This window comes from Salmo salar, chromosome ssa10 (genome assembly GCF_905237065.1).
Source record: "Salmo salar chromosome ssa10, Ssal_v3.1, whole genome shotgun sequence".
Taxonomy (NCBI): Eukaryota; Metazoa; Chordata; class Actinopteri; order Salmoniformes; family Salmonidae; genus Salmo; species Salmo salar.
In genome coordinates, this window is record NC_059451.1 from 63,060,002 (window position 1) to 63,085,320 (window position 25,319).

Consider the following 25,319-nt stretch of genomic DNA (forward strand, 5'->3'; position numbering starts at 1 on the left):
ATGTCTTTTTAATGTTTGTAGCTGAAATGGTTAAAAAGTGATAGCATTTAAAATGTCTACCACTGTGTTTTTATTTTTGGCATTGAATCAATTATGTTTTATACCTGATTTATGCTAATTACCACAGTTAGGATAGCCTGAACACGAGAAAGTCCGTTTGGTGTCTCTAGCTTGAACGGTTCAAGACTTACTGTTGTTTAGTTATTTTATGCAAATGTATGCACATTTACATAGTTACATTTGATAAAGATTTTTACGGATTGGAAGTTAGGATAGCCTGTATATGTGAAAGTTGGTTTGGTGTCTCTAGCTTAAACGGTTCAGGAGTCACTGTTGGTGAGTTATTTTATGCTAATTTGAGCAAATGTGTATAGTTATAGTTGATAAGTTTAAGATTTTGACGTTAGGACAGCCTGAACATGAGAACGTTGGTTTGGTGTCTCTAGCTTGAACAATTCAAGAGTTACAGTTGGTGAGTTATGTTATGCTAACTTACTCTAACTGAAAATGGTTCTAGTTCCAAAAGTATGCATAGCTTGTCAAAGGATATTTGATACTATCTTATTTAGGCCAGTATGAACGGTGTAGGAGGAGATGGGTAGAGAATATTTTCTTTATTTAACATTGAAGTCTATGGGCCTTTGTTTTCTATTGAATGCATTGGGAGTTCATTTAAATATTGTTGTAGTTCAAGAAGAATAAATGGTATCAAAAATATTTTCTTAAGCAATCAGAGTTGGGGCACTCTGGACATTTGAAGTTGGTTTCATGTTAATGGATTAAATTGTTTAAGCTCTAGAGCATGTTAAATAAATCAAATAATAACATGCATATGTAAGAAATCTATAGTTGTGCTTTGCCTTTAGCAAGTACACCTAAATAATGAATATGCAACTGGCCTGTAGACTGCTGTTGGTCAGCTGAAACACAGACATGAAATTGACCTTGCACACGTTCAATCTCTAGCCTGCTTGTTGTAAATTACATTTGAATGTACGTTCCGTCGTTTTGACTCATTGGTGTCCTCAGTTGATCAATGGAAACAGGATGCACCTGAGCTCAATTCCGAGTCTCATAGCAAAGGGTCTGAATACTTATGTAAATCAGGTATTTCTGTTTTTATTTTGATACATTTGCAAAAATGTCTAAAAACCTGCTATCGGGTTTTGTGTGTCGATTGCTAAGGGAAAAAAATGCAATACATTTTAGAATAAGGCTGTAACGTAACAAAATGTGGGAAAAAATCAAGGTCTGAATACTTTCTGAATGCTCTGTATTAATATACAGTATATTCATCCATATGAGTTAAAGTTGCAGTTTAGACGTAAGTATTTCCACATATTATGACATTTAGATTACCATATCTATCCATGCATGGGTTAGTTTTATGTCGATCTCGGTCATCAGATAATACACAGTGAGCATATATTTAAGATATACAGATGGATGAATACCTTGCTCAGGATAAATGAAATTAATGAAATTATTTTTAGACATTGCTGTAAAAACACATTCTTATGCATTTTTACACACACACACACACACACACACACACACACACACACACACACACACACACACACACACACACACACACACACACACACACACACACATACAGGGCTGGCAGGGATCTCATTAAAAGATGCTAACAACACATTTAAATCTAGCACATTCCTATGACACCCTTTTCATCACCCTAACCATCACCCTGCTCCTCTCTTCCTTTCCAACTCCCTGTCTTCCTTTAGTCAGCTCTCATGAGCCACCAGAAATGTTACCCCTTTGCTCCTGACTCTTCGTGTAATCTTCCACACAAGTCACTTACTGTCCTTTTGGCATTGTGACACAAGCCTCGCTTTCTCCTATGCCTTTCTAAGCCCCCCTGTAGGCAATTCATGTTCATTCATATTAAAACACTGCTTCATGTTCCTCCATCTTTGTATATGAGGTGCTAGTGCCATCTCTATTCTGGTACAACCTTTACCCGCTCTCTAAGCTTTGCCATCTCTCTTTCCTTTGCCCTGCAGCCAGGTGCCATGTGATGCCAACATATCCGAGGGGGAGATGCCCACCGCGTCCTCCCTACCCGCCAAACTGGAGCTACTGTCCCCTATGGAGGAGAGTGTCATCCTGGCTGCCACCCCGGCCTTGGCCAGCGAGAGCAGTCCCAGCCTGGTTGACCCGGAGGAGGAGGATGGCCACTCCCACTCGCCAGCATCCAGCTCCTGCAGTGCCACCTACAGCAACCTGGGTAAGACCTGGCTTTAGCTGGCCATTGGGAGACACTGTGAACTTGAAAACACCTTAGGTTGGTGGTCCTTGAGCCCATTCCTTAAGAACTACATGCTGATTTTTCTTTATTGGGTGAGCTATTTGTATTTTTTATGGATCCCCATTAGCCAAGGCAGCAGCTACTATTCCTGGGGCCCAGCAAAATTAAGGCAGTTTCTAAATTTTTAAAAACATTACAATACATTCACAGATTTCACAACACACTGTGTGCCCTCAGGCCCCTACTTCACCACTACCACATATCTACAGTACTAAATCCATGTGTGTGTGTGTGTGTATGCATGTGTCTGTGCCTGTTTGTGTTGCTTCACAGTCCCCACTGTTCCATAAGGTGTTTTTTTATTTGTTTTTTTCAATCTAATTTTACTGCTTGCATCAGTTACTTGATGTGGAATAGAGTTCCATGTGGTCATGGCTCTATGTAGTACTGTGTGCCTCCCATAGTCTGTTCTGGACTTGGGGACTGTGAAGAGACCTCTTGTGGTATGTCTTGTGGGGTATGCATGGGTGTCCGAGCTGTGTGCCAGTAGTTTAAGCAGACAGCTCGGTGCATTCAACATGTCAATACTTCTCAAAAATAAAAGTAGTGATGAAGTCAGTCTCTCCTCCACTTTGAGCCAGGAGAGATTGACATGCATAATATTAATATTAGCTCTCTGTGTACATCCAAGGGCCAGCCGTGCTGCCCTGTTCTGAGCCAATTGCAAAGTCCTTTTTTGTAGCACCTAACTACACGACTGAACAGTAGTCAAGGTGCGACAAAACTAGGGCCTTGTTGATAGTGTTGTTAATAAGGCAGTGCAGCGCTTTATTATAGACAGACTTCTCCCCATCTTAGCTACTACTGTATCAATATGTTTTGACCATGACAGTTTACATTTTTTACATTTTACATTTTAGTCATTTAGCAGACGCTCTTATCCAGAGCGACTTACAGTAGTGAATGCATACATTTCATTTCATGCATTTTTTTTCAAACATTTTTGTACTGGCCCCCCGTGGGAATCGAACCCACAACCCTGGCGTTGCGCACACCATGCTGGCGTTGCAAACACCATGCTCTACCAACTGAGAGCAATCTAGGGTTACTCCAAGCGGTTTAGTCGTCTCAACTTGCCCAATTTCCACATAATTTATTACAAGATTTAGTTGAGGTTTAGGGTTTAGTGAATTTTCTGTCCCAAATACAATGCTTTTAGTTTTAGAAATATTTAGGGCTAACGTATTCCTTGCTACCCACTCTGAAACTAACTGCAACGCTTTGTGTTGCAGTCATTTCAGTCACTGTAGTAGCTGACGTGTATACTGTTGAGTCGTCCGCATACATAGAAACTCTGGCTTTACTCAAAGTCAGTGGCATGTTGTTAGTAAAAAATTTAAAAAGCAAGGGGCCTAAACAGCTGCCCTGGGGAATTCCTGATTCTAACTGGATTATATTTGAGAGGCTTCCATTAAAGAACACCCTCTGTGTTCTGTTAGACAAGTAACTATTTATCCACATTATAGCAGGGGGTGTAAAGCCATAACACATATGTTTTTCCAGCAGCAAACTATGATCAATAATGTCAAAAGCTGCACTGAAGTCTAACAAGACTGCCCCCACAATCATTTTATCATAAATTTCTCTCAGCCAATCATCAGTCATTTGTGTAAGTGCTGTGGTTGTTGTGTCCTTCTCTATAAGCATGCTGAAATTCTGTTGTCAATTTGTTAACTGTGAAATAGCATTGTATCTGGTAAAACACCATTTTTTCCAGAAGTTTACTAAGGGTTGGTAACAGGCTGATTGGTGGGCTATTTGAGCCAGTAAAGGGGGCTTTACTATTTTTAGGTAGCGGAATGACTTTAGCTTCCCTCCAGGCCTGAGGGAACACACTTTCTAGTAGGCTTAAATTGAAGATGTGGCAAATAGGAGTGGCAATATAGTCCCATATTATCCTCAGTAATTTTCCATCCAAGTTGTCAGACCCCGGTGACTTGTCATTGTTGATAGACAACAACATTTTTTCACCTCTTCCACACTGACTTTACAGAATTCAAAAGTATGATTCTTGTCTTTCATAATTTGGTCAGATATACTTGGATGTGTAGTGTCAGCGTTTGTTGCTGGCATGTCATGGCGAAGTTTTCTTATCTTGCCAATGAAAAAGTCATTCAAGTAGTTGGCAATATCAGTGGGCTTTGTAATGAATGAGCCATCTGATTCAATGAATGAAGGAGCCGAGTTGGCTTTTTCCCCAAAGATTTTTATTTAAGGTGCCCCAAAGCTTTTTACTATCATTCTTTGTATAATTTATCTTTGTTTCATAGTATAGTTTATTTTTATTTAGTTTAGTCACGTGATTTCTTAATTTGCAGCATGTTTTCCAATCAGTTGGGCTGCCAGACTTAATTGCCATACCTTTTGCCTCATCCCTCCCAACCATACCATTTTTAAATTCCTCATCAATCTAAGGGGATTTAACAGTTTTTACAGTCATTTTCTTAATGCGTGTGTGCTTATTATTAACTGGAATAAGCAATTTCATAAATGTTTCAAGTGCAGCGTCTGGACGTTCCTCATTACACACCACAGACCAGCAAATATTCTTTACATCATCAACATATGAATCACTACAAAACGTATTGTATGACCTCGAATACACTATATTAGGCCCAGCCTTTGGAACTTTGGTTTTTCTAGATATGGCTATTATATTGTGATCAGTACATCCTATGGATTTGGATACTGCTTTAAAGCAAAAGTCTGCAGCATTAGTAAAGATGTGATCAATACATGTTGATGATTTAGTTCCTGTTCTGTTTTTAACTACCCTGGTAGGTTGACTGACAACTTGATCCAGGTTGCAGGCACTGGTTACAGTTTGAAGTTTTTTCTTGAGTGGGCAGCTTGATGATAGCCAGTCAATATTTAAATCACCCAGAAAATATACTTCTCTGTTGATATCAAATACATTATCAAGCATTTCACACGCATTATCCAGATACTGACTGTTAACACTTGGTCTATAGCAGCTTCCCATAAGAATGGGCTTAAGGTAAGGCAGATGCACCTGTAGCCATATTACTTCAACAGTATTTAACATTAGATCGTTTCAAAGCTTTACAAGAATGTGGTTCTGAATATAGACCACAACACCGCCCCCGTTGGCATTTCTGTCTTTTCAGTAGATGTTATAACCATGTATTTCTACCATTGTATCATCGAAGGTATTATCTAAGTGAGTTTCAGAGATAGTCAGAATATGAATGTCATCTGTTACAAGCAAGTTATTGACTTCATGGACCTTGTTTCTCCGGCTGTTAATATTGGCTATTTTTAGCACTTTTCTGGGTTGCTTGATTGTTTTTAATGCTTTACTGGGAAGCTTATTAGAAGTAGACTTCCTCATGTTATTTACATTGGAGCTGATAGTGCAGGGTGAGCTGCATTAAGTGGTCTTCCTACTATTGCACACCGCCTCAGTGCTAACAGTGTAACTCTGGTTTATAGGCTCATGATTACGGCTGACAATAGCTGTAGGATAAACAGAAGTATTCGGTGCAATTAGGGGCACATAAATTAAGTTACTTACATTGTGTTTGCCAGTGCCCCTAGGATCATGTACATTTGATGCAGCATTATGCCGACTCATTGTCACAATGGTAGGGATTTACTGAGTTGGTCTTGGATCAATTGATGACATTGATTGGCCAGCTAGTGTTCAGGTCTAGTTATTGGTTGAAAGACGAGGACAGAAAGTAGAACAGTGGTGGGTGTATTTTGCCCTTCTAGTTTTATGAACACGGTGAAAGCATTAAGGGAACCAACACTGGCAGAATATATAAATAACTCTAGGCAAAACCTTGCTATAATACCCTATTTCTCAACAACAGTTTGAATAGATGTGCACAATGGAGCCTTTTCATAAAGTCTCTATTTTCCTCCGAAAAGCTCATCCTACTTGTTGGAGATATTTACAGTATATTCTTTAAAAGTGATTTCTCTCACTGTCATATTAATTCACAGAGACGGACGAATCTGGGTTTGGTGGATGCCAGGAGAACGGTACCTGCCCGAATGCATAGTGCCAAATGTAGATTTTGGTAGAGGATGAAAAATGGTCTGGGGCAGTTTCTTATGGTTCGGGCTAGGACCCTTAGTTCCAGTGAAGGGAAATCTAAACACTACAGCATACAGTGACATTCCAGACGATTCTGTGCTTCCAACTTTGTGGCAACAGTTTGGGGAAGGCCCTTTCCTGTTTCAGCATGACAATGCCCCTGTGCACAAAGCCAGGTCCATTCAAAAATGGTTTGTCGAGGTTGGTGTGGAAGAACTTGACTGCACACAGCCCTGACCTCAACCCCATTGAACACCTTTGGGATGAATTGGAATGCCGACTGCGAACCAGACCTAATCGCTCAACCTCACTAATGCTCTAGTGGCTGAATGGTAGCAAGTCCCCACAGTAATGGTCCAACATTAGTGAAAAGCATTCCCTGAAGAGTGGAGACTGTTATAGCAGAAAAGGGGGGACCAATGCCGTAATAATGCCCATGATTTTGGAATGAGATGCTCGACAAACAGATGTCCACAAACTTTTGTTCATGTAGTGCATCTTACTGGCTCTCTCTGACCACTTCCCTGTTACTGTGCTTTGTATTGAAGCCTGCTGGATCACTAATCAAAGGCTATTGCTTAGCAATGCGCAGCGGAAGTTACATTTCATGGTGACTGATGTTACATGCAGGACTGCGCCCCTGTTAGGGCTGGTTGACTCGGAGTGACTGATCCATTGCATATTCATCATCATCACTTGCTTCCGTTTATATCGGATCAGAACCTTCTAGAGAACGTGTCGGTGTAATGACATGCGTATTGCAGGTCTTTAGATTTGGTGTTTGAAAGCAATTGGGAAGCCCATATCGGTCGCCCAAATGGAGAGAGCCCTGTCGCTTTGATCATGAAGGGCTGCTGCGTGAGAGGCTTTCAGATCATGAAGGGCTGCTGTGTGTGTGGATGGCTCTCATTGCTGTCAAGTGGCCTGTGTGTGTTTGCGTCACACTGTGGTGTGTGTCCTAAAAGTGATGGAAGCCCTCTGTGTGACTAAATGATGATCACCCTGCAAGCTAGTTACATCCTGCTCCAACTAACAGCTAATGAGAGGGTACATGTTAGTTAGTGAGAATGGGAAATGATGGAGAATGAACAAACAAGTTTATTTTTCACTTGTAGGTAAGTTGACTGAGTGATTTTCTGCCCTTCAACTGCGCTGATCAGAAAACAGGATAGGTTATAGATGGGTGCAAGCAAAATGAATGGAGGACTTTCTTGAATTTGCTTTCATAAAATTTATTTAACCAGGAAATACCTTTTGAGGTTAGAAACCTATTTTGTGAGGGCAGCCTGTCATGAGACTTCAGTGCAGTCTAATTTGAATATTGAGATGTGGACAGATGTGGGAGATTGTGTTGAACTGTGCTGGCCTATGCCATGCTATGTTTGGCAGACATTGGCTGTATAGGGCTATGCTGGGCTGTGCTGAATTTTGCTGAGCCATACCATGCTTTGATATGCCATGAATGAGCAGTCCAGACTTCCACAGCAGAAATCTTCCACTGTGTCTGAAGTTGAAAGAATGACATTGATTCTCTTTCCCCAAACACACACATGCACACATACTTTCTTACACACTCGCACACACCCTCCCCTTTCTATCAAAATGAGAAGCAGAATGAGACGTAGCGCAGGGGCGTCCTGCCTGCCCGTCTGCCTGCCTGTTGGCACGAGTGTCGCAGCAGGAATTTTCAGGGAGGCGAACAGGGAGAGTGCCCCCCTCGCTCTGCTTTCTTTCTCTTCTTCTTCTCACAACTTTGACACAGAGCCATTAGCAGGATCGAGGTAGGGAGTTCTCTCTCTTCTCATTTTTGTGTTTTTGACACATTAGCTCTCTCTCATTCCAACTCCCCACCCTCCTCATCCTTCCAGCTCTCTTACTCGCTCCTCATCTCTCGTTCCTTTACCTTCCTCCTCTTCTCTGCTGCTTACCTCTTCTCTCTCTCCACTCCTCTCACCCTCTCCTCTTGCGCCTCTCCTGCCCATCTCTCTACCCCTCTTTCATTATCAGCTACTTGCTTTTCGTCGATCTATACTCTCTCCTCTCCTTGGTATATTGACACTCAGTGGTTCTCTCAGTAGCCAAGCAATGCCAAAGTGTGCCAGTATTGTGGTCGGTTATGGGAAGAGACTGGGTTATCACTTTGCAATGGTTAGTAGCCAAAGTTAAAACCTCTCTGCTGCACAGCATTTGTCTCCTCCTGTGCCTCATATAATAGAAGGGAATTATTATTATTTGCTCAGAATTGTTTGTATAATTACCTACAGCCGAAAAGATTGTTAGTGCTATTGGGTTGTTAATTGGATTCGTTCCGACATTTCTTTATGAACTTTTTGGGCAAGGTAAATTATTTGTGTACTTGTTTGACATTTTACTGCATTGTTAGGAGCTAGTAAGGTTAGCATTTCACTGCGTCCAATATAACATCTGCTAAACTATGTACGCGACCAATAAAAATTATAGTGTCTGAATGTTTTGGGCTACACACTAATATTACCCCTCATGGAAAGCTGAGACTCTCATGAATACGATGGTGTTCGAAAAATGAATGGAAGTGAATAGGACATTTTCACGTCAAAGGTGTACATGTCATTAGACACAAAAATTTTTTATTTCCTGATCTTTCTTATATCTCTCAGATATAGGACAGACACTTCAAAACAAACTTCCTTTTGATTTATTTTTGGACTATTGTTTTTTTCATGTATGAATCTGTTATTCAATGTGTTTCTATGGGCTAATAGCAGTAAGGCCAAATTCAATGTTTTTTTTGGTTTTTTTAAGTATACCTACAGGGGTCCTAAAATTCAAAAATCAAATGGTCAAATGATCCTTGGTATAACCATCTTTAAAAAATTCCATATGTTAACTTAGTGGAAACCCAGCCCGAGTTATCGATCAGAATACTGTTGAGCATTGATTATGGGCACTGTAGCATCTCAGTAATTGCTTTCGATCAATTCTCATGCAATGGGAAGTTGAAGGATACTCTGCAAAAAGGCTTCACGCATTTTGAAGTCACTTATTGTAAATAAGAATAGAATATGTTTCTGAACACTACATTAATGTGGATGCTCCCATGATTATGGATAATCAGGAATGAATCGTTAACCTGTTGGGGATCGAGGGTAACCTAATCCCTGTGACGGGATTGCTCGCAAGGCGGGAAATTCAAAACATCAAAAATCTAATAATTTCAATTTCTCAAACAATCAACTATTTTACACCATTTAAAAGATAAACATCTCCTTAATCTAACCACATTGTCCGATTTTCAAAGAGGCGTTATGGCGAAAGCATAAAGTTAGATTATGTTAGGACAGTACATAGCCAAAAAAAGTACAAACATCCATTTTCAATTCAAGGACAGGCGTCACCAAAAGCAGAAAACCAGCTAAAATTATGCACTAACCTTTGACAATCTTCATCAGATGACACTATGTTAGACTATACATGCATTTTTGTTCTATCAAGTTCATATTTATATCCAAAAACAGCATTTTACATCGCGCGTGTCGTTGAGAAAATGTGTCTCCCCCAAAACTGCCAGTGAATTTACAAAAATACTAATTATAATACGTGGCTTAAATATTAAACTGTTATTCAAAGAATTATAGATTAATATCTCGTGAAAGCAACCGCATTGACAGATTTCAAAATAACTTTACTGGGAAAGCACACTTTGCAATAATCTGACTACTGCGCTAGAGAAAAATACACTAGGCTATACAGTTAGCTGGCATGTTGGAGTCATCTAACATCATAAATAACAGAACTATTCCCTTTCCTTTAACCTGTTGGGTCTAGGGGGCAGCATTTGCACGTCTGGATAAAAAAAACTGTACCCGATTTAATCTGGTTACTAATCCTACCCAGTAACTAGAATATGCATATACTTATTATATATGGATAGAAAACACTCTAAAGTTTCCAAAACTGTTTGAATGGTGTCTGTGAGTATAACAGAACTCATTTGGCAGGCAAAACCCTGAGACATTTTCTGACAGGAAGTGGATACCTGATGTGTTGTATTGACTTTAAACCTATCCCATTGAAAAACACAGGGGTTTAGGAATATTTTGGCACTTCCTATTGCTTCCACTAGATGTCACCAGCCTTTACAAAGTGTTTTGAGTCTTCTGGAGGGAGATCTGACCGAACAAGAGCCATGGAACGGTGATGTCCCATTAGACACCTGGCGCGCTACTTCATGTTGGGTACCCTCGTTCCAATACGTTATAAAAGGCTATGCATTCGTCCACCTTGAATATTATTCATGTTCTGGTTAAAAAAGGGCCCTAATGATTTATGCTATACAACGTTTGACATGTTTGAACGAACGGAAATATATTTTTTCCCCTCGTTCATGACGAGAAGTCCGGCTGGCTTACATCATGTGCTAACGAGACGGAGATTTTTGGACATAAATGATGAGCTTTTTTGAACAAAACTACATTCGTTATGGACCTGTGATACCTGGAAGTGACATCTGATGAAGAGAATCAAAGGTAATGGATTATTTACATAGTATTTTCGATTTTAGATCTCCCCAACATGACGTCTAGTCTGTATGCATAGCGCGTATTTTTCTGGGCACAGTGCTCAGATTATTGCAAAGTGTGATTTCCCAGTAAGGTTATTTTTAAATCTGGCAAGTTGATTGCGTTCAAAAGATGTAAATCTATAATTCTTTAAATGACAATATAATATTTTACCAATGTTTTCTAATTTTAATTATTTAATTTGTGACGCTGACTTGACTGCCGGTTATTGGAGGAAACGATTTCCTCAACATCAATGCCATAGTAAAACGCTGTTTTTGTATATAAATATGAACTTGATAGAACTAAAAATGCATGCATTGTCTAACATAATGTCCTAGGAGTGTCATCTGATGGAGATTGTAAAAGGTTAGTGTATCATTTTAGCTGGTTTTATGGTTTTGGTGACCCTGTCTTTGACTTGACAAAACATTACACACAACTCTTGTAAATGTACTGTCCTAACATACTCTAAATTTATGCTTTCGCCGTAAAACCTTTTTGAAATCGTAAAACGTGGTTAGATTAAGGAGATGTTTATCTTTCAAATGGTGTAACATAGTTGTATTTTTGAAAAATTTGAATTTTGACATTTATTTGGATTCAAATTTGCCGCTCTTGAAATGCACCTGCTGTTGATGGAGTGCACCACGGGTGGCACGCTAGCGTCCCACCTAGCCCCAAGAGGTTAATAATCTTCATCAGAAGGCACTTCCAGGCATCCCAGGTCCACAACAAATGTTGTTTCTTTCGACAAAGTTAATAATTTATGTCCAAATAACTCCAAGTTGTTCCATGTTGTTAGCGCGTTCGGTAGGCTACTCAAAATGTAGGGCGGGGGGAGGGAAAAGTCACGACGAAAAGTCAAAAAAAAAAAATCTATTTACGTTCGTTCAAACATGTCAAACGTTATTTAGCAGCAATCTTTTGGTCCATTTTTTACGTGAAACATCAGTAATATTTCAACCCGAGCTCTCCTGTGTCTTGAAACACGTTTTGAAAAATGTCTCGCCTCACATGAACGCGCATGTGCGCGCAATAATGAAGTGACGACATCCCAGGGACGTCAACTTCCCTGCATTCTCATTCGGTCTCTGTTCATCATAGACACTTCAAACAACTTTATAAAGATCGTTGACATCTAGTGGAAGCCGTAGGAAGTGCAAAATGAATCCTTTGTCACTGTGTGTTCTATTGGCAATGACTCGAAGATAGTACAGCCACAAAATTCTCATTTCCTGCTTGTATTTTTCTCAGGTGTTTGCCTGCCATATGAGTTCTGTTATACTTACAGACACCATTCAAACAGTTTTTAGAAAATTCAGAGTGTTTTCTATCCAAATCTGTTAATAATATGCATATCCTAGCTTCTGAGTTGGTGTAGGAGGCAGTTAACCTCTATGGGCTAGGTGGGACGCTAGCGTGCCACCCGTGGTGCACTCCATCAACAGCAGGTGCATTTCAAGAGCGGCAAATTTGAATCCAAATAAATGTCAAAATTCAAATTTTTCAAACATACAACTATTTTACACCCTTTGAAAGATAAACATCTCCTTAATCTAACCACGTTTTACGATTTCAAAAAGGTTTTACGGCGAAAGCATAAATTTTGAGTATGTTAGGACAGTACATTTACAAGAGTTGTGTGTAATGTTTTGTCAATTCAAAGACAGGGTCACCAAAACCATAAAACCAGCTAAAATGATGCACTAACCTTTTACAATCTCCATCAGATGACACTCCTAGGACATTATGTTAGACAATGCATGCATTTTTAGTTCTATCAAGTTCATATTTATATACAAAAACAGCGTTTTACTATGGCATTGATGTTGAGGAAATCGTTTCCCTCCAATAACCGGCAGTCAAGTCAGCGTCAGAAATTAAATAATTAAAATTAGAAAACATTGGTAAAATATTATATTGTCATTTAAAGAATTATAGATTTACATCTCTTGAACGCAATCAACTTGCCAGATTTAAAAATAACCTTACTGGGAAATCACACTTTGCAATAATCTGAGCACTGCGCCCAGAAAAATACGCGTTGCGATACAGACTAGACGTCATGTTGGGGAGATCTAAAATCGAAAATACTATGTAAATAATCCATTACCTTTGATTCTCTTCATCAGATGTCACTTCCAGGTATCACAGGTCCATAACGAATGTAGTTTTGTTCAAAAAAGCTCATCATTTATGTCCAAAAATCTCCGTCTTGTTAGCACATGATCTAAGCCAGCCGGACTTCTCGTCATGAACGAGGGGAAAAAATATATTTACGTTCGTTCAAACATGTCAAACGTTGTATAGCATAAATCATTAGGGCCTTTTTTAACCAGAACATGAATAATATTCAAGGTGGACGAATGCATACTCTTTTATAACGTATTGGAACGAGGGTACCCAACATGAACTCGCGCGCCAGGTGTCTAATGGGACATTATCGTTCCATGGCTCTTGTTCGGTCAGATCTCCCTCCAGAAGACTCAAAACACTTTGTAAAGGCTGGTGACATCTAGTGGAAGCAATAGGAAGTGCCAAAATATTCCTCAGCCCCTGTGTTTTTCAATGGGATAGGTTTAAAGGCAATACAACACATCAGGTATCCACTTCCTGTCAGAAAATGTCTCAGGGTTTTGCCTGCCAAATGAGTTCTGTTATACTCACAGACACCATTCAAACAGTTTTAGAAAATTTTGGGTGTTTTCTATCCATATGTAATAAGTATATGCATATTCTAGTTACTGGGTAGGAGTGGTAACCAGATTAAAATCGGGTATGTTTTTTTATCCAGCCGTGTCAATACTGCCCCCTAGCCCTAACAGGTTAAAAATGGGCACATATTTTTTTCAAAATTCTCAATACTGCCCCCTAGCCCCAACAGGTTGGATGCATAAATATACCCCCCAAAAAAGGCTTACCCTCCCTCCCCTGTTATTGCTAATGGTGAGAGGTTAGTCTGTAACTTTCTCACTCATCATTATTCATGATTCAATCCAGATTATCTGTAATCATGGTAGCATCCACATTAACCATTTATGCTCGTAGGAATTGGATGCATTCAGTATTATAAGAATATTCATGGTAAACTTGGGGTACGTGCAACATAAGACAAACAAATGACAAGAGTTTGAGTGAGAGGTCTAACTGGTGTCACCAAGTGGCCACACACCTCTCCAAAGTGTGCACTGTTCCTACCTAATTTCAATGACTGAAAAGAAGAGTCTTCAACTATGAGGTGCTAATTTGAGCTCTCCTAACTGTGCTGTTGAGGAACTAGAGCAAGCAGACTTGTAGTTTTCTTTGGAATACATCTCTGCATAACCCGCCATCACACAATTACTGTTGTTTACGCATTCCAAAAATGGTTCATTATAAATCGCAATCTGCTGAAGTGGGCATCATTTGAAGTGTGTTCTATTGCTAACATGGCTAGCTAAGTTACAAAATACGATATTACAGTGTTAGGCTTTCACAAGGCAATTCAGAGAAGTAGATCATAATTTTGGTGCGCATAAAATAGTCACGAGTGCATTCCGATGCGTGTTCCCCGCAAAATTTCTTCACAATACAACAAACATACAGTGCCTTGCAAAAGTATTCATCCCCCTTGGCGTTTTTCCTATTTTGTTGCATTACAATTTGTAATTTAAATTGATTTATATTTGGATTTCATGTAATAGACATACACAAAATAGTCCAAATTGGTCAAGTAAAAAAAATAATAAAATAAAAAACTTCCTTCAAATTATTTAAAAAAACCCGGAAAAGTGGTGTGTGCGTATGTATTCACCCCCTTTGCTATGAAGCCCCTAAATAAGATCTGGTGCAACCAACTACCTTCAGAAGTCACATAATTACATAGATTGCACACAGGTGGACTTTATTTAAGTGTCACATGATCTGTCACATGATCTCAGTATATATACACACCTGTTCTGAAAGGCCCCAGAGTCTGCAACATCACTAAGCAAGCGGCACCATGAAGACTATGGAGCTCTCCAAACAGGTCAGGGACAAAGTTGTGGAGAAGTACAGATCAGGGTTGGGTTATAAAAAAATATCAAACTTTGAACATCCCATGGAGCACCATTAAATGCATTATTAAAAAATTGAAAGAATATGGCACCACAACAAACCTGCCAAGAGAGGGCCGCCCACCAAAGCTCACTGACCAGGCAAGGAGGGCATTAATCAGAGGCACAAAGATAACCCTGAAGGAACTGCAAAGCTCCACAGCGGAGATTGGAGTATCTGTCCATAGGACCACTAAGCTGTACACTCCACAGAGCTGGGCTTTACGGAAGAGTGGCCAGAAAAGCCATTGCTTAAAGAAAAAACTAAGCAAACACGTTTGGTGTTTGCCAAAAGGCATGTGGGAGACTCCACAAAGATATGGAAGAAGGTACTCTGGTCAGATGAGACAAAAATTTAGTTTTTAGCCATCAAGGAAAATGCTATGTCTGGTGTAAACCCAACACCTCTCATCACCCCGAGAATACCATCCCCACAGTGAAGCATGGTGGTGGCAGCCTCGTGCTGTGGGGATGTTTTTCATCAGCAGGGCCTGGGAAACTGGTCAGAATTGAAGGAATGATGGATGGTGCTAAATACAGGGAAATTCTTGAGGAAACCTGTTTCAGTCTTCCAGAGATTTGAGACTGGGACGGAGGTTCACCTTCCAGCAGGACAATGACCCTAAGCATACTGCTAAAGCAACACTCCAGTGGTTTAAGGGAAAACATTTAAATGTCTTGGAATGGCCTAGTTAAAGCCCAGACCTCAGTCCAATTGAGAATCTGTGTTATGACTTAAAGATTGCTGCACACCAGCGGAACCCATCCAACTTGAAGGAGCTGGAGCAGTTTTGCCTTGAAGAATGGGCAAAAGTCCCAGTGGCTAGATGTACAAAGCTTATAGAAACATTCCCCAAGGGACTTGCAGCTGTAATTGCTGCAAAAGGTGGCTCTACAAAGTATTGGCTTTGGGAGGTGAATAGGTATGCATGCTCAAGTTTTCAGTTCTTTGTTTCACCCCAAAAATATGTTGCATCTTCAAAGTGGTAGGCATGTTGTGTAAATGAAATGATACAAACCCCCCAAAAATCCATTTTAATTCCAGGTTGTAAGGCAACAAAATAGGAAAAATGTGAAGGGAGTGAATACTTTTGCAAGCCGCTGTAGGCTTATTCTGTTCAGAACAACTGTTCAGAGCAATGCAGGGTATGAAGCCATGTCATCTTGTAACTGAACATAAAGCATAATGATCATAAACATTGACAGTATATATTACATTAGTTTTATGATATGGAAATGTGAAGTGCACATTTGGCTTGCTTGTATGACATCAAAGCGGTATTTATTATAATCCTCAACGTCTCATTTTTCAAAGTACATCGACTCTTCTTTATTTACAGCATTTCCCTCACTCTGACGACAAAACATTTGCAAAAAACAGGAGGGATGGGGGCAACTTCTTGTCACGTGAAGTACTCAAGTTCAGAACCGCTGTCAGTTAATACCAATACTGCGCTGTGAAGAGGAGACTTTGAGCTCTGACGTCATGTATAGCATGTTACTGTACAGCCACTGCCTTCCAATTTAGGCTCTTATCAGTGTCCAAATCTGACATTTTCAACCCGTATGCTGTGTGGCAAACCTCTTCAAAGTTAGGAGCGTTTGTCACAAATTGAAGTGGGAAACTGTCACCAAAGTCAGCCCAGAATGAAAGTTCTTTCGAACATGACAGTACCTGTGTGTTTGTTTCGCTGTCCTGGTCCACCCAGGCCGCAGGTAAGGTCAAGGATAGCAGGCTTCGGTACACAAATCTGGTTCTCGGTAGGTCCAGGTCTAAACGCCAACAGGTAAGTCCAAAACAGTCCAGCTCGTACACGGTAAATCCAGCCAATGTAGATTGTCTCTTTCTCTATGGTTCATAGATCCTTCCCGCCCTCTCTCTCTCCCTGGTTTTTCTTGACCTTTTATCTGTGGGTCGGCTCCACCTTCTGAGGGTTCCCCTTGCTTCTGGGAATTGTCGTTTTGGCAGTCGGCCATTTTGTGATCTGTAGTTCTGATCGGGGTGGCCATTTTAGTGATCGGGCAGAGCCCGTTTATTAGTTCTGCCCTCACATATCTGCCATTTATCACTCGACCCCCTTCTTTGCCACAGCTGGAACGAGTATAAAGTGTTAATGTAGAAGTGTTCAGAGACCTATTCTTATTTACAATAAAAGTGACTCCAAAATGACACAATACATTATTTACCATTAATTTATATTGGGCACAACATAATCTGACACACAACCAAAACAAACTGCAAATGCATCCAAAACGTTTGTAGCATCACAAGCTTGGTGTAGTCATTGTGTGCTACTGTAGGAATATGGGACCAAAATACTAAATGTTTGACCACTTTAATACACTATACGTGAATTTGTCCGTATACTTATGACAAATTCAAATGGGGGGACTAGATACAGTTGAAGTCGGAAGTTTACATACGGAAGTTTACATACACCAGTTTTTCACAATTCCTAACATTTAATCCCAGTAAAAATCCCCTGTTTTAGGTCAGTTAGGATCCCCACTTTATTTTAAGAATGTGAAATGTCAGAATAATAGTAGAGATGATTTATTTCAGCTTTTATTTCTTTCACCACATTCCCAGTGGGTCAGAAGTTTACATACACTCAATTAGTATTTGGTAGCATTGCCTTTAAATTGTTTAACTTGGGTCAAACGTTTCAGGTAGCCTCCACAAGCTTCCCACAATAAGTTGGGTGAATTTTGGCCCATTCCTCCTGACAGAGCTGGTGTAACTGAATCAGGTTTGTAGGCCTCTTTGCTCGCACATGCTTTTTCAGTTCTGCCCACAAATTGTCTATAGGATTGAGGTCAGGGCTTTGTGATGGCCACTCCAATACCTTGACTTTGTTGTCCTTAAGCCATTTTGCCACAACTTTGGAAGTACGCTTGGGGTCATTGTCCATTTGGAAGACCCATTTGCGACCAAGCTTTAACTTCCTGACTAATGTCTTGAGATGTTTCTTCAATATAACCACATAATTTTCCTCCATGAAGCCATCTATTTTGTTAAGTGCACCAGTCCCTCCTGCAGCAAAGCACCCCCACAAGATAATGCTGCCACCCCCGTGCTTCATGGTTGGGATGGTGTTCTTCGGCTTGCAAGCATCCCCCTTTGTCCTCCAAAAATAACGATGGTCATTATGGCCAAACAGTTCTATTTTTGTTTCATCAGACCAGAGGACATTTCTACAAAAAGTACAATATTTGTCCCCATGTGCATTTGCAAACCATAGAATGGCTTTTTTATGGTGGTTTTTGAGCAGTGGCTTCTTCCTTGCTGAGCGGCCTTTCAGGTAATGTTGATATAGGACTTGTTTTACTGTGGATATAGATACTTTTGTACCTGTTTCCTCCAGCATCTTCACAAGGTCATTTGCTGTTGTTCTGGGATTGATTGATTTGCACTTTTCGCACCAAAGTACGTTCATCTCAAGGAGACAGAACTTGTCTCCTTCCTGAGCGGTATGACAGCTGCGTGGTCCCATGCTGTTTATACTTGCATACTATTGTTTGTACAGATGAACGCGGTACCTTCAGGCGTTTGGAAATTGCCCAAGGATGACCCAGACTTGTGGAGGTCTACGATACATTTTTTCTGACGTCTTGGCTGATTTCTTTTGATTTTCCCATGGTGTCAAGCAAAGAGGCACTGAGGTTGAAGGTAGGCCTTGAAATACATCCACCGGTACACCTCCAATTGACTCAAATTATGTCAAATAGCCTTTCAGAAGCTTCTAAAGCCATGACATAATTTTCTGGAAGTTTCCAAGCTGTTTAAAGGCACAGTCAACTTAGTGCATGTAAACTTCTGACCGACTCGAATTGTGATACAGTGAATGATAAGTAAAATAATCTGTCTGTAATCAATTGTTGGAAAAATTACTTGTGTCATGCACAAAGTAGATGTCCTAACCGACTTGCCAAAACTATAGTTAACAAGACATTTGTGGAGTGGTTGAAAATCAAGTTTTAATGACTCCAACCTAAGTGTATGTAAACTTCCGACTTCAACTGGACATACATATGTTAATTTCTAAATGGTGAAACAGAAATGAAAATGCTGTCAAATAAAAGGTGCATTTTGTATCCTTTTTTTATTTACCACATATTCTTCTCAGTTTTGTGATATCCAATTGGTAGTTAACCTCTTGTCTCGTCACTGCAATGGGCCCAGGAGAGGCGAAGGTCGAGACATGCGTCCTCCACACATGACTGCTTAGACCTCTGCGTCACTCGGGAGGCCCCACTCATATGATTTAAAAAAATCTCAAATCCAAAATGCTGGAGTATAGCGCCAAATTACAAGTTTTAGGTTCATTGTCTAAATAAATACGTAGGGGAGTGTATATTTAAAGATGGCTTTTGCAGAAATTATGCCAAGTTTGGATTTATAAAGGAAATTAAATGCAATTAACCTTTAATCCAGGGGAGATTTGTAGAGGATTGGGACTGCAGCTTTTTCCATGTGACCATGATCGCTGAGTCAAAAGGCCTAGTTAGTTGGCTCTGTCCTTGTACCTAACTCTCCAAGACACTTACATAACGATTAAAGATGCCTTTCTGTAACAGTTCCGCACGCAAATAGCCATTTGAAGCTTTGACGTTGCTTTTTAATGTTTAATGTTAGTGGATGGTTCAGCCACCTTTAATGTATATAGACAGCATATGGGCAATGGGCATGTCATTAACTTTTAACATTGCCATGGGTTGTGCCTTTGGGGTTGTGTCATTTGAAAATGTCTACGCTACTTAGAGCCTTTGAGAGTGGTGTTCTGACTGCCCGTGGGTGTTATTCATATGACCAGTCAAAAGTTTGGACACATCTACTCATTACAGGGTTTTTCTTTATTTTCACTATTTTCTACATTGCATAATAATAGTGAAGACATCAAAACTATGAAATAACACATGGAATCATGTAGTAACCAAAAAAGTGTTAAACAAATCAACATATATTTGAGTTTCTTCAAAGTAGCCACCCTTTGCCTTGTTGACAGCTTTGCACACTCTTGGCACTCTCTCAACCAGCTTCATGACGTAGTCACCTTGAATGCATTTCAATTAACATGTGTGCCTTCATTTGTGGAATTTCTTTCCTTATTGGTGTGTTTTAGCCAATCAGTTGGGTTGTGACAAGGTAGGGTTGGTATACAGAGGATAGCCCCATTTGGTAAAAGACCAAGTCCATATTATGGCAAGAACAGCTCAAATAAGCAAAGAGAAACGACAGTCCATCATTACTTTAAGACATGGTCAGTCAATCCAGACAATTTCAAGAAAACCATAAAGCGCTATGATGAAACTGGCTCTCGTGAGGACCCCCACAGGAAAGAAAGACCGAGAGTTACCTCTGCTGCAGAGGAGAAGTTCATTTGAGTTACCAGCCTCAGAATCTGGCAATTAACTGCACCACAGATTGCAGCCCAAATAAATGCTTCACAGACACGTCTCAACATCAGCTGTTACGAGGAGATTGCGTGAATCAGGTCTTCACGGTCGAATTGCTGCAAAGAAACCACTACTAAAGGACAGCACCAAGAAGAAGAGACTTGCTTGGGCCAAGAAACACAAGGAATGGACATTAGACTTGTGGAAATCTGTCCTTTCTTCTGATGAGTCCAAATTTTAGATTTTTGGTTCCAACTGTCGTGTCTTTGTGACAAGCAGAGCAGGTGAAAGGTTGAGAAGGTGTGATGCAGTGGGGGTGCTTTGCTGGTGACACTCTCTGTAATTTATTTAGAATTCAAGGCATACTTACCCAGCAAGGCTACCACAGGATGGCGTATCACTGCGGAAGGCTATCTGGTTTGCGCTTAGTGGGACAATCATTTGGACAATAACCCAACCACACCTTCGAGCTGTGTGAGGGCAATTTGACTAAGAAGGAGAGTGATGGCGCTGCATTTTTTTAATGTTTTATTTCATTTTTCATTTAACCTTTTATTTAACTAGGCAAGTCAGTTAAGAACAAATTCTTATTTACAATAACGGCCTTTTGGTTACTGGCCCAACGCTCTAACCACTAGGCTACCTGTCGTCCTGCATTAGATGACCTGGCCTCCACAATCACCCGACCTCAACCCAATTGAGATGGTTTGGGATGAGTTGCACAGCAGAGTGAAGGAAAAGCAGCCAACCAGTGCTCAGTATATGTCCTAACTCCTGTTGGAAAAGCATTCTAGGTGAAGCTAGTTGACAGAATGCCAAGAGTGTGCAAAGCTGTCAAGGCAAAGGGTGGCTACTGTGAAGAATCTCAAATATAAAATATGTGTTGATGTGTTTAACACTGTTTTGTTTACTACAAGATTCCATATGTGTTATTTCATAGTTTTGATGTCTTCACTATTATTCGACAATGTTGAAAATAGTAAAAAATTAAATACCCTTGAATGAGTATGTGCGTCCAAACTTTTGACTGGTACTGTAAATATATACAATACCGTTCAAAAGTTTGGGGTCACTTAGATATGTCCTTGTTTTTGAAAGATAAGCACATTTTTTGTCCATTAAAGTAACATCAAAATGATCAGGAGTACAGTGTACAATCGTGGCCAAAAGTTTTGAGAATGACACAAAGATTAATTTTCACAAAGTCGGCTGCCTCAGTGTCTTTAGATATTTTTGTCAGATTTTACCATGGAATACTGAAGTATAATTAAAAGCATTTCATAAGTCTCAAAAGCTTTTATTGACAATTACATGAAGTTGATGCAAAGAGTCAATATTTGCAGTGTTGACCCTTCTTTTTCAAGACCTCTGCAATCCACCCTGGCATGCTGTCAATTAACTTCTGGGCCACATCCTGACTGATGGCAGTCCATTCTTGCATAATCAATGCTTGGAGTTTGTCAGAATTTGTTTTTTTTTGTTTGTCCACCCGCCTCTTCAGGATTGACCACAAGTTCTCAATGGGATTAAGGTCTGGAGAGTTTCCTGGCCATGGACCCAAAATATCGATGTTTTGTTTCCCGAGCCACTTAGTTATCACTTTTGCCTTATGGCAAGGTGTGCCATCATGCTGGAAAAGGCATTGTTCGTCACCAAACTGTTCCTGGATGGTTGGGAGAAGTTGCTCTTGGAGGATGTGTTGGTACTGTCGTGTCTTTGGGGTACCATTAAACTGAAGATATGTTTATCAATAAGCTCCCTGTAATTATTATCACGCGATTAAACTGATTAATCGTTTAATTGTAATTAACTAGGAGGTCGGGGCACCAAGGAGAATATTCAGATTACAAAGCTATAATTTTACTAATATAACTTTCCTGTACTATAATATTATATTCTATTATAGTATAGGTCGATTATCTTCTAAGTTTAAAGGGTGTATTTACCTCTAGTCCAGTCTCATTCCAAAACGTCGTAAATTGTTGTATCTGCACGAACCCAGTCTTTACTAAAATCATCCATACATCAATTGTCTTAAAATCATTTATTTACTACACTAAGTAATTAACAGAAAAACATACAAACAGTAATTATCGTCAACAAAGGATTGGTATCGGAATGTGCCCTTGTGGGCTAAACAGGCTGGTCGGCCTGTTGAACAATGGGTCATAAATGGTCAGCTGAGAAGTTTACACAGAGTTCATTAATATTACAATTGACAATTGAAGGCTCACTCATTCGGGAACAATTGCAATCAATATATATTTACGCTCAGTGTGTCGTTCTGATTCTTGTTGGAGAGTAGTTCTGTTGGGGAGTTTTGTCCGCGTTCTCTCTCGGTTAGAATGGATCTTTCAGAGCGACCTTCATTAATGTCGTCATCGAATGGTTGCTTCGTTGGTCTTCACGTTCAATGATATAATTTACTTAGCTGCAGACTAATAATTAATATCAAAGACTTGTTCTTATTCTGTCAGTATCGATAGTCTAAAAGTTAACCACGTGGTATGGTTCACTTTCAGTAGAGGAATTAGATGGTAGAACCTATTTGGCCAACGGAGTGTAGGCCTGGTCTGGAGAAATGTAAATCAGGGAGTGTTTTATAGTGCCCATCGAACAGGCTGGTCAAATGACGCCGGGTCCTGTATATGTCCCTGGGGCGTGCCTATGACTGAGTTAGATTTGGTTACAGAAATACAATTCTATCACATTACATCAGTACATAGCATCTCAATGTCTTACAAAAGCTTTATCCTTATCAATACATTCCATACACCCATATGAGGCAAGTCTTAAACTGAGTCTATTATATAAACAGTTTTATGGTAATATGGCTATATTGTCTCTTCTGAGTATCACAAAATTGTACCAAGCGGATGAGTTCGTAGCTGGATTCTTCAACAATCTTCCATACCTTCTCCAGCACACACATGTCGCTCGGTTCTCCAATTCTATGAGTTGGAAGAATTTCCTTTGTCTCTCTATGAAACATGGGGTAGGAGATTCTCCTCAGAGGGTTTTTTACAACCCTGGGTTGGGGGGAAGGTAGGTTGGGTGATGGTACGAAGGGGAGGGGGTCAACTGTCCTTCCTGTACCCAAAGAGGCCAACGTCATGACATACCTACTCCTGGTGGTTTGGATCTTGTTTATCCTGCAAGTTACAAATCAACATAAAATCATGACCACGTGATGTCCCATTAGTAGATCATCGTTGCAGTCCTCTCTGGTGGTTGAACTTGGTAGGCTCTCTGAAAGCGGAGCCGTCCACCACAAGGATGGGCAGTTGATGTCCGGTTGGTGATCGCCGTTGCGGTCTCCTCAATTGGTGTACTTTGGTAGGTTCCCTGGAAGCTGTAAAGTACCCCAGGAAGGGCCAGGGGATGTCCTGGTTGGTGATCGCCGTTGCGGTCCCCCCCTCTGGTGGTTTACCTTGGTAGTCTCTCTGACAGCGGGCATGCCGCCACAAGGATAGGCTGTGGGTGTCCGGATTTGGGGTCGCCGTTCCGGACCCGTCGTCCAGACTGGAAGATCTGGGCAGTAACTTAGGCAGATGTTAACAACGCACACACACTCATGAAATATATATAATTACATTCATTCCCCAATGAGCGGCGTTGTGGCACTAAGTGATGGTTGTATGGGGACTTTGTTTATGGCTCTATCACTTCCTAAGTGTCAAAGGAACTGAACCGAAAAGGAATGAAAGCATAAACAAAACAAAAATATGCAAAATATAGTTCACACAAAAAAAATCATCTAATTGGACTGTATTCTATATACGTCCAATGTTCTGGCAAAATGATTATCATGGCATTGTCTCTAATGCCATATCTAGGGTTTTCCTACTTGGTGTGTTGCTTAGGTGCTATCCTAAGTTGATAACTATATGATAAGTCTACAGCTGTAATGCACTAGTTTTGGGCAGTCTACAGGTATGACCTACGGACTTCTGGGAAGAAAACTGGTGAAAACTGCTTATTCACAGAGACAGCTGGCTCGAAATCATGAAAAGAATGGTCAATCAGGTTGGCTGATGGAATGTGTCGAGATATCGTACTATCTCCGTGGATCAGATTTTGTACCAAGAGGTTTCTAAACGTCTTTTTCTCAAGGGGTGCTTTCGACAGATACCCCTCGTGAAGGACTGCGTTGCAGCTAGCGTTAGGGGGAGACGGTGTAGTCAGTAAAGAAGGCACTGTGGCCTGTGACCATACCTGGTTGGTTTTCCAATCCATCAATGGGAGTAACCGATCCATCAAGTCTGCTCCAAGTAGCAGGGTTACAGTTTCGAGGCGATACGGTACGATACAGGGTGAACGAGCGATACGTCCTGGAAGTGTAGTTTCAGCATGACTCTCAATGTGAGAGGCGAGGTAGTCTGAGTGACCCCTCGAAGTTTAGTGTCGCATCGTTCCACTTTTAACCAACGTTTAGTTGGCTTCAAAGCCCTTTTGAGATCATCAAACAATGTTTGAGAGATGAGTGATATTGTCGCACCCGAATCAATTAGTGCATGACAAGCTAAGCAGTCCTCCAGGACTGTTTCCAGGTATGGCCGTTTAGATTCGTGGTTAGTGGACATATTCCCCACAAAGTGGAGTGGTCGTTCGCAACGACATGATGTGCCATGTCTGTTCAAGATGGAAGCAGATTTACTTTTTTGATTTTGAGTGGGCTTGGCTTTAACGAAGCGTTTGACCTTTTTCTTCGCAACTTTTGTATCAGAGTCTATAGACAGAGCCCGGGGGCTTGTTTCTTGATCAAGCGGACCCTGGATAGGGTCTTGAATGAGAGCGGGAGAAATTTGAACTTTAACGTCCATGCTATGGGTGTTAATTCCTGCGAACCTGGTGTCCGGTAATTCCCCGTCTAGTCCTTGTGACTTATCTTTTACCCTTTTCTCAAA

General features: G+C 40.5%; 1 protein-coding gene across 4 annotated transcripts in view; it reads left to right on the plus strand.

Moving 5' to 3' along the window:
* The window catches only part of peak1 (pseudopodium-enriched atypical kinase 1), a 298,688-nt gene that overhangs the window by 235,122 nt on the left and 38,247 nt on the right, over positions 1-25,319 (plus strand). For all 4 annotated transcript variants that reach the window (XM_014123825.2, XM_014123826.2, XM_014123828.2 and 1 more), the window contains one exon: positions 2,031-2,254. In XM_014123825.2, the coding sequence (XP_013979300.1) occupies positions 2,031-2,254 (224 nt within the window). The remainder of the gene's footprint in view (positions 1-2,030; positions 2,255-25,319) is intronic.